The sequence below is a fragment of the Tachysurus vachellii genome, chromosome 4 (genome assembly GCF_030014155.1).
Source record: "Tachysurus vachellii isolate PV-2020 chromosome 4, HZAU_Pvac_v1, whole genome shotgun sequence".
NCBI lineage: Eukaryota > Metazoa > Chordata > Actinopteri > Siluriformes > Bagridae > Tachysurus > Tachysurus vachellii.
In genome coordinates, this window is record NC_083463.1 from 29,083,793 (window position 1) to 29,094,463 (window position 10,671).

Genomic DNA, 10,671 nt, shown 5'->3' on the forward strand with positions numbered 1-10,671 from the left:
TTTGCATTACTACAAGGAATAGTACGCAGAGCTGAATAGACACCAGTGTAAAAGCGTAAGATACTATATACAGTATACAAGCCTACATTTGTGTGTGTGTGTGTGTGTGTGTGTGTGTGAGTAGCAGGTGAAGACAGCAACTCCTGATTGATTGACACACCTGCCTTATTTTAAGCAAAAACTGTGATTCATTTCTGTGTCCCCATACACACACACACATACACACATACACACATACACACACATAGATCTCAGGGTTGTTGATCTATCTGATTATGCCATCCTTTTCAATCATCCTGTTATCCATGATCCACCATCTTCTCTCTGCCCTCCTCCTCTCCATGACCTCCATATCAGAAGGCCCATCACCCATGAGAACAGGCATATATTTATAGTCGAGCTCAGTAAGACTGGATAATATTACACACAACAGCGGTATACAGTGTTACTATTCTGCCTCTCGTCTCGATTTTTGTGTATTTTTAACATACACCGTACTCAAGTTTGGGATTTTTTTTGATTCCACAGTCGATATGATTCAGTGGAATGTTATTTGTATACAATGGACATCATCTTAAAGCAGCTTAACGGAACAACAATTCATTCATTCATTCATTCATCTTCTACCGCTTATCCGAACTACCTCGGGTCACGGGGAGCCTGTGCCTATCTCAGGCGTCATCGGGCATCAAGGCAGGATACACCCTGGACGGAGTGCCAACCCATCGCAGGGCACACACACACACTCTCATTCACTCACGCAATCACACACTACGGACAATTTTACAGAGATGCCAATCAACCTACCATGCATGTCTTTGGACAGGGGGAGGAAACCGGAGTACCCGGAGGAAACCCCCGAGGCACGGGGAGAACATGCAAACTCCACACACACAAGGCGGAGGCGGGAATCGAACCCCCAACCCTGGAGGTGTGAGGCGAACGTGCTAACCACTAAGCCACCATGCCCCCTGTTTTTATATCATACAACAGTTTAATATTAATATTAGACTTATATTTAAATGTGTTTGTATTTATCCCCAATGAACAAGTCTGAGGTGACTGAGGTGAGGAAAAACTCCCTTAGATGGAAGATTAAGAAACCTTGAGAGGAACCAGACTCAAAAGTGAACCTCATCCCCATTTGTCTGACACTGGAGGGTGTGATTATAAACTGTTATAAACACCAGTGAGTGTTATAATGAATAATGTCAATTCGACAGTCAGATACAGTCTGATAATTATGTATTTAATAGGAGGTTTTGTCCTCAAACACCACACGGAGTCGGCATCTTCTCACAGAAGGTCTGAAATCTTTATAAAGCATAACACAACTAGAGCTGGAACATCTTTAGATACCTCAGGATCCTCACAGGGTTGGTGTCTTCTCACTGCTGGTACTATCTCTGGAGTTAATAATATTAAGAAAAGGTTCTACAGCTATATGTAACACTACTTTCAGTAATTTAGTTGGAATGGGATCAAACAAACATGTTGAATTAGCTGTAGTAATAAATTTATCTAGCTCTTCCTGTCCTGTACTTGTAACGCACTGCAGTTGTGAGTGTAGAGCTTTAGGATCCACTATTCAGAACATCCACTATTTTGTTCCTGAAACTTTCAATTTTATCAGTGAAGAAATTCCTGAAGTCCTCAGTACTGAACTGTGATGGAAAATTCTTTTTAGAAATCTGATTTTTTCTTAATCTTGCCTCTGTACTAAATAACAACCTTGTTTTGGTTATTTTCTATAGGTTTGCTGAGGTGCTCAGCCCTAGCAGCATTTAGAGCCTTTATGTAGCTGGATATGTTACTATTGTACACAATTCACACACACAAGGATTGGGGGATTATTGGGTGGGGATTTGTTTCTAATACATCATGTCAAATATATTTACGAATCTGATATAAAACACTTGGAATGCTGCATGAATGTATAGTTCTTGAGTGTGTGTGTGTGTGTGTTTTATTGCATCTGTCTACTTGTGTCTCCTTTCACCAACAAAAAAAGTCCAAAGTCGATTTATTTAAGACTTGATGCCAAAAGCTGGACTCCGGAGATGTCATTCAAACAAAGTAGACACTCTCTCACTCACTCACTCACTCACTCACTCATCTTCTACCGTTTATCCGAACTACCTCGGGTCACGGGGAGCCTGTGCCTATCTCAGGCGTCATCGGGCATCAAGGCAGGATACACCCTGGATGGAGTGCCAACCCATCACAGGGCACACACACACTCTCATTCACTCACGCAATCACACACTACAGACAATTTTCCAGAGATGCCAATCAACCTACCATGCATGTCTTTGGACCGGGGGAGGAAACCGGAGTACCCGGAGGAAACCCCCGAGGCACAGGGAGAACATGCAAACTCCACACACACAAGGTGGAGGCGGGAATCGAACCCCCAACCCTGCAGGTGTGAGGTTGGCACTCCGTCCAGGGTGTATCCTGCCTTGATGCCCGATGACGCCTGAGATAGGCACAGGCTCCCCGTGACCCGAGGTAGTTCGGATAAGCGGTAGAAAATGAATGAATGAATAATATTTAGAGACCTAAGATCGCTTAAGATTTTTGAGATAACTAGTATGCTCATGGTGTGCTGGAGAAGTTATTCCATGTGGCATAGTGGTTAAGGTGTTGGGCTACCAATCAGAAGGTTGTAGCCCAGGTTCACCAAGCTGCCACTGTTGGGCCCCTGAGGAAGGCCCTTAACCCTTAATTGCTCAGCTGTATAACAAAAAAAAGGGATACCGTAAGTTGCTGTAAATGTAAATTCCAAAAATCTCTCAAGACATCATGTGAAGAATATTCCCCGAAGCCTCGGAGATCGCGGTGAGCAAACGGCTCAAACGATTCCAGTGAGATCGTGTCAGGATGAAGAAGAGACACTAAAATCCCAGCAACAGCTGGACCTCCGTTCATTATCTAACTCGAGCATATACGACTGAATATTGAGGAGTTTTTTCCAGACGATTGTTATTTTAATATTCGAACTTTTATTAGATTATTAAATGAAAATAATTAAATTAGATTTAAATGCTCCTGAGTTGGAAAAAATAAATAAATGAACGAATAAATAAATAAACAAAAGTTTCTTTTTTAAATTTTATATGAGCAACAATCAAAGTATAACATTTGCAGTGATGGTTCATTGATTCCTTTTCTTCATCTTCTTCTTCTTGTTTTTGTTCTTCCTGTAGATTATCTTCCAGGTTTCCTGTAAGAGAAACGCAGAAGACAAAAATCACTTTTGAGCTTTTTTTAAAATCCCTGTGACACTGTGTTGTGACGATCCGTTTGAATATGAATCAATAATCAGCAATATTGATTAAAAGATCCTCACCGGCTTGCAACCAGCTTCTCTTGCCGTCAGTAAGGCGTCCATTTCATCCACCTGCAAATGTACACACACACACACACACACACACACACACAGACATGAAGATTGAGGGATTATTGAGTGCGGCTTTGTATCCAAATGGCCAAAGCTAAGATTATTTCATCAAAGATATTTACGAATCTGATATTAAACACTTGCAATGCTGCTTGAATGTATAGTTCTTGTGTGTGTGTGTGTGTGTGTGTGTGTGTGTGTGTGTGTGTGTGTGTGTGTGTGTGTGTGTACATGCTCACCCTGGATCTCAGGAGCTCAGGATCTCTCAACATGTTCATGATCTCAGCATTGTTTTTTCCTTCTATGACCATCCAGGTGATTTTACTGGCATCACTGGGGTGGATTTGCTCTACCAGTGGAAACATGTTTATATCTGCAAAGAGAGAGTGAATGTGTGTGAGGTGTGTGAGAGAGCGAGAGAAAGCAGAAACAGAGGGACGACTCTACAAATAATAATTAGTCATTAAAGCAAATCCAGTTGAAAACAGGAGCTTTGAGTAGTTTGCAGTCTACTTGTAAGGATGAAGTCAGAAAAAAGTGAAATAAAATGCTGAGCTACAGAGCAGGAGTGTGTACGAACGTGATGTATGTGTGTTTGTGTGTATGTGAGTGTGAAACTTACAAGCTGTCTCCACAGCCTCCACTGTGTCCACTGGGGCAGCTGTCTCCAGAGCCTCCACTGTGTCCACTGGGGCAGCTGTCTCCAGAGCCTCCACTGTGTCCACTGGGGCCGATGTCTCCACAGCCTCCACTGTGCATTCTGGGGCAGCTGTCTCCACAGCCTCCACTGTGCATTCTGGGGCAGCTGTCTCCACAGCCTCCACTGTGTACACTGGGGCCGATGTCTCCACAGCCTCCACTGTGCATTCTGGGGCAGCTGTCTCCACAGCCTCCACTGTGTACACTGGGGCCGATGTCTCCACAGCCTCCACTGTGCATTCTGGGGCAGCTGTCTCCACAGCCTCCACTGTGTACACTGGGGCCGATGTCTCCACAGCCTCCACTGTGCATTCTGGGGCAGGTGCCATCACAGCCTCCACTGTGTTCACTGGGGCAGCTGTCTCCACAGCCTCCACTGTGCATTCTGGTTCAGCTGTCTCCACAGCCTCCACTGTGTTCACTGGGGCAGCTGTCTCCACAGCCTCCACTGTGCATTCTGGGGCAGCTGTCTCCACAGCCTCCACTGTGCATTCTGGGGCAGCAGTCATCACACCTTCCACTGTGCATTCTGGGGCAGCTGTCATCACAGCCTCCAGTGTTTTCACTGGGGCAGCTGTCTCCAGAGCCTCCACTGTGCATTCTGGGCCAGCTGTCTCCACAGCCTCCACTGTGTCCTCTGGGGCAGCTGTCTCCACAGCCTCCACTGTGTCCTCTGGGGCAGATGTCTCCACCGTCTCTACTGCGTCCACCGGGGCAGCTGTCTCCACAGCCTCCACTGTGTCCACCGGGGCAGCTGTCTCCACAGCCTCCACTGTGTCCACCGGGGCAGCTGTCTCCACAGCCTCCACTGCGTCCACCGGGGCAGCTGTCTCCACAGCCTCCACTGTGTCCACCGGGGCAGCTGCCTCCACTGCGTCCACTGGCTCAGGTGTCTCCACAGCCTCCACTGGGGAAGATGTCACCACAGCCTTCAGGATGCATTCTGGGGCAGCTGTCTCCACAGCCTCCATTGTGTCCACTGGGGCAGCTGTCTCCACAGCCTTCAGGGTGTATTCTGGGGCAGCAGATGCCACAGCCTCCACTGTGTCCACTGGGGCAGCTGTCTCCACAGCCTTCATGGTGCATTCTGGGGCAGCTGTCTCCAAAGCCATTGTGGTGCCTTCAGGGGCTGCTGTCTCCACAGCCTCCATGTTGTATTTTGGTGCAGCTGTCTTGGCGGAAATTGGGACAAGGTCCTCAGAGCGATCTGCCTCAACAGCAGGGATGCTTGTCTTTAAGTAGAGAGGCAGCACTGGCTGGTGCAGGTTCGGTGTAAACTGCTGTATGAACATTCTCTGAAGGAGAGTCTGGCCCTCCTCTTTCCTTTTAGCCAGTTCCACGTACACCTGCTTCTTGCCCCACATCATGCCGTTTATCTCGTTCATAGCTCTAATGGCATCCTGAGATGATGTGAAATTGACAAAGCCAAATCCCTTTGAACGCCCATTCTCCATTATTACCTGTAAGAGGCAGGACCATGAGGAACAATCAGCACAGAGAAAGCTTTTCACTCAGTAAGGGGAAATGAATAGAGCTTATTGAGTATAAAATGGAGCGATTATTAGTTGAAAGTGACCTTTGCACTTGTGAGGTGTCCAAATTGTGCAAATGTCAAGTACAGACACTCGGTGTCAATGTTGTCGTCCAGGTTCTTGATGTATAAGTTGTTGCCCTGGTTTTGGTCTTCAGCCTTGCGCTCCTCCTGAGACTTAAAGTACTTGATGGTGCTGTAACACAACAGAGAAGCTGCTCTTGGAGTCTTTATCTAAACCCTGCTGTAAGAAGTTATGTCTTAGGCAGGAAAATTACAGCAGAATTGTTTCAACAATGTAAAGAGTTCAATAAATCTTAAGCAGTAAGTTAAATTGGAATGTAAAAAACTCTGATATTTAAACTCTGATATATAAACTCTGAACCCTGGCTGGTAAAAACACTAATTTACACGAGGCTTACACTTGGCGGCCTTTCAGGATCATTCCATTGACCTGCCTAATGGCCATCGCCGCAGCCTCCGGTGTCTCAAACTGGATGAACCCGAAGCCTTTTGATTCAACAACCTTCAGGAGAAACACCACATGTCAACACACAGTTTACAATCAAACTGAGCTAATACACACACTCAGGCTTGCTCATTAAGGATAAATACAAACACATTTAAATATGTTCTGTAAAGCTGCTTTAAGACAACGTCCATTGTTAAAAGGCGCTATACAAATAAATTTGAATTGAATTGAACTAAATTAAGATATTCAGCTATCCAGCTATTCAGAACAGCTCAAAGATGGAACCTTGCATGACACGATCCTCCCGAACACGGAGAAGGTGTCAAACAGGGCAACGTCGTCGATGGACTGATGAAGGTTCTTTATGATGACGTTGCTCCCCTTGATCAACTTCGCAGTGGGTTCCCAGCGAGACCACATGACCCTCATGGGTCTGTCCAAAAGAAGCTCAAAGTTGAACATAATTATAGCTCGCTCAGCTGAAGGAACAGAAACAAGTCGTTAATCATAAAATAATAATAATAATAATAAAAATCTATATACTATCTGTTTATAATACTCTATATATAACTATATATAAAACGATCTTTTTTGTACCATTTAAAACATAACCACATACGCTGCTACGATCGTGTGACCACAATCTGGCCTGATTACTGCCATATCTGTTCACAATCAAGAAATCACTTAAATAAGACCTGACTGACAAAGTGAAGTAGACCAAAAGATTGTCTGGAATTTGTGCAAGATCTCATTGTTGGTTATGCAAGTACACAACCGTGTGAGATGACCGTGACACGATAAAAAACATACACACAGCAGTGAATACCCAGAACAACAGATATGCATATCCACTTGTAATGTCTGATCTTCTTTAAACTTGCACTATGTGTAAAGGTGGGCTGAAAACTAAGGTTTTGGTTTGATTAATATGCACCTATCATGCTCGAGAGCTGAGATAATGTCTAAATGATCTTTTTTAGGAGCTAATGAGGGGTCACTACAGAAAACCCATCCGTTTGTGAGTTCGGCTTCAAACTGTAGCTCTCTAAACAAGGCAGAGGCTCTTTTGCTTCCATCATAGTTTCATATCCAGGGGCGCCACTAAAGGGGGAAACGTTACAATGATTTTAAGGGCCCATGCATTTTTGGCGCCCCCAGAGGCTTGTATGTTTTTTGTGCGAAATGGGTGTGGTAGGGGGCCCAGTCTAATTTTCTTTCATAGGGCCCAAAATTGCTAGTGGCACCCCTGTTCATATCTGCTCTGTGTCAGAGATGTTTACATTTATATCTATGTTACATTTATTCCATTTATAACATGTATCTCTAATACCATTAGCCACGAACGTAATCTCTGCATGATATAGTGTTAACTATCTTAACATAGAGATGAAAATTGGACTTTCAACAATTCCATTATATACTATCTGTTTATAATACTCTCTCTCTCTCTCTCTCTCTCTCTCTCTCTCTCTCTCTCTCTCTATATATATATATATATGTATATATATATATATATATATATATATATATATATATATATACTCTCTCTCTCTCTCTCTCTCTCTCTCTCTCTATATATATATATATATATATATATATATATATATATATATATATATATATATATATATATATATATATATATATAGAGAGAGAGAGAGAGAGAGAGAGAGAGAGAGAGACATATACATTTACATATACATTTACACTGGTGGGTGCAGTTTCTGTTTATTGTCTTTTGTGTATTGTCTTTTTTGTATTTTTTGTATTGTCTTGTAACTTTTCGTCTGCACTGTCTTTTGTTTTGCACTGTTTTGTTTGTCTTGTCCTGCACTGTTTGCACCAGGTTGCACTTTATGTGGCTAGGACTAGGATGTATATCCTATATATGTATATATGTAAAGATATTTTTGTACCATTTAAAACATATCCACATAATAATACTATAAAATTCAGTAGTAGGTTCCACATGGAGCTTTAAGTAGAAGCTGGTGTTAAAGTGCAGAGACAGTTTAGAGAACACAGTTGTTCCGTCTGTTTTACCGTCGGCTCGATGCTGGAAGTTGACGTAGGCGTAACCGAGCGGCGAGCCGGTCTGTCTGTCCCTGCAGATGTACACCGATTCAATTGGTCCTGCAGGACTTAACCTATTTAGAAGCATCAGCTCTGATACTTCAGGATGAAGATCACCGACAAACACTGCAAACATGCTGGAATTTAAAGGACTATATTTTTTTGGTGTTTACTTTTACAACCTCTGTTAAAACGCTGCAGACATGATGAGAAACGCTGCTGATGGGTTTTAAATCGCTAACTAAAAAGTGGCCGACAATCGCGGTTAAAAGTGGCCGACAATCGCGGTAAAAGTGGCCGACAATCGCGCTACGATGTCCGGATCTCACCAGCGACGGATGCTTTGAAGAGTCGTCTCTATGACAACGTTCTACGGGTCGCAGTTCCATTACTTTCGTCACCCATCGAATTCCGTCGGTCACGTGACCCCGCTGATGATCCTGTAGTACATTAAGCATATTAAGTAAATGACTTGTTTCTTATTTCTTCTTATTTTTTTTTTTTTTATTAATAAAACAAAAGGTTCTTCTTCAGCCAGATTAATCTCCATTGTATTAATAGCATAAACACAGGCTTTACTCCCTTTCAGACTTTAGCTGCACTCTAAAAAATGATGTGTTGTATTTACTTAAAATATGTATGCATCATTTTTTGCATCACACTTTTTAAGTAAACCCAACTTGGAAAAAAATTACTTAAAATTAACAAGAAAACTGTTGTTATATGTACTTAAATTTTTGGGTACACTCAACATTGTTTACTTAAAAAATATATGTAACATGGTAGAATCTGCTAAGTAATTGCAAGTTAAGTTAACTTAAATTTTAAGCTCATTTATGTTAAAAAAAGATAATTAATTGAGTTGAACCAATGTAAAATTTTAAGTTATTTTAGATCATCAGCTATTGGTCTGCATACTGCACTGCTGCTTGAATGGGCTAAACGCAGAGCACAAATTCCTATGGGTCACCATGTCACTTCACTAAAATAAATTACACATGCAAATCACACAAAATAAATCATTTCACTTTTTTTTTTTTGAAACAGGCTGCAATACAATGGTGAACCCTAAAACCACACATCATGAATGTACAACAAATGTGTCAAATTAAAAAATGAAAGTTCACTTCCAACAGGACACTTCCTTGATGCTGCCCCCTTTGCAACACTTTCTTGCTCTGAGCTAGAAGGAGAAAAAAAACAGTTTTATATTTAGTATGAATAGGCAAGACATTGCAGCGTCTTACTAGCATAGACCTTTTCAGTAAAAGATTGTATATACTAAAATGACCTAAAATGACGCATCACCTTTCTTTGGCAAAATACTCATATATTGGTAATTTAATACTGTTATTTAAAGATATTAATAGATTACGTTTTTGCATAATGTGCTATGCTGAGACCAGCGGATGTCGCTAGCGTGTAACGCCCTTCTGCTCCGCATTTACGCATGCGTAGAAGTTTCTCATTATTATAAGAAAATATGTTACGAGAAACAAAGTCATTATTACGAGAAACCTTTTCGTTATTATGAGAAAATAGTACTGGTGGTATGATCCACCCGTGAGCGCTAATTATATAAATGGAAAATCAGAATAATGTCATTTTTAATTTCATTTTGTTCAGAAATCAAGATTCAGATGCAACAAACCAAACTTGCAGAATCGAAAATTAAGCTGATTGGCAATTATCTGTTTGTGAATTATTCTAAAAAATGAAAAAAATTAAGTTTCAAGCCAGCTTTTCATTTGGTTTATTTTGATGGTGGGAATTGAACAAAGAACTGCAAAGCGTTACACGGAGCAGGGCGGGAACAGATTCGTCAGAATTCGCCCTTATCTTAATGTAAACGTGTCAACTCGATGCATGGTCATATACCTCTGAAATAAACAAATTAACCACTAGAACATTCATTCGATGGAGGCACACTGCTTTTAGGCGGACAATCGCGTGCACTTGTACAACTTGTACAACTTACTTGTACAAACTGGACTTTCATAAGTATTCAAGTAACACGTTTCTAATTGCTGAAGCTAAATTCGTAGCAATTCAGAAATTCAATTTAAAAAAGTTTCTTTCTTGACCACAAACACATTAACACAAATAAACGAATGTACGTTAAAACGACAAATCTTACCTCTTTTCAGCGTCTTCGTCTCTTTGCGTTTCAGAAAATATCATCTAACACTACAAACAAGTGTTTATTAATGTCAAAACCTCAAAATCGAATATTTTGCTTAGTTTATAGAAAGATAAGCTTACCTCTTTCCACCGTCTTCACATGTGTCACAAAATGGCTCCAGTTTTTTTTTTCCAGATTTGAATATCACGTGGCTCACAGTCAAACGTAAAATATTATGTTATAATTACTTAGTTTTGATGCAATTTTAATACTAGTTGACGTGACTTATGTTTTTTCATTATATTTATGCATACACTTAGGTTCACCTTGTAACTTATATATTTATGTTACAGACACTATATATGCTA

At 41.4% G+C, this 10,671-nt stretch overlaps 1 protein-coding gene across 1 annotated transcript; it reads right to left on the bottom strand.

Moving 5' to 3' along the window:
* Window positions 1–3,157: 3,157 nt before the first annotated feature.
* LOC132844789 (polyadenylate-binding protein 1-like) lies at window positions 3,158–8,317 on the bottom strand. The gene is made up of 7 exons (XM_060868598.1): window positions 8,152–8,317; window positions 6,391–6,584; window positions 6,056–6,159; window positions 5,679–5,829; window positions 4,026–5,562; window positions 3,643–3,776; window positions 3,158–3,226 (listed from the first exon to the last, which is right to left on the bottom strand). The coding sequence occupies exons 1-7, from the start codon at window positions 8,315–8,317 to the stop codon at window positions 3,158–3,160; spliced, it is 2,355 nt and encodes a 784-aa protein (XP_060724581.1).
* Between the last annotated feature and the right edge of the window lie 2,354 nt (window positions 8,318–10,671).

Bases quoted from the DNA above. Each gene is read 5' to 3' on its own strand.
- LOC132844789 (XM_060868598.1), bottom strand. From the start codon at position 8,317: ATGTTTGCAGTGTTTGTCGGTGATCTTCATCCTGAAGTATCAGAGCTG. The intron at 6,160-6,390 runs GTTCCATCTTTG...TTTCTCCTGAAG, and splicing joins GGAGGATCGTGTCATGCAAG to GTTGTTGAATCAAAAGGCTT. The intron at 3,777-4,025 runs GTAAGTTTCACA...CTCTCTTTGCAG, and splicing joins GGAGGCTGTGGAGACAGCTT to ATATAAACATGTTTCCACTG.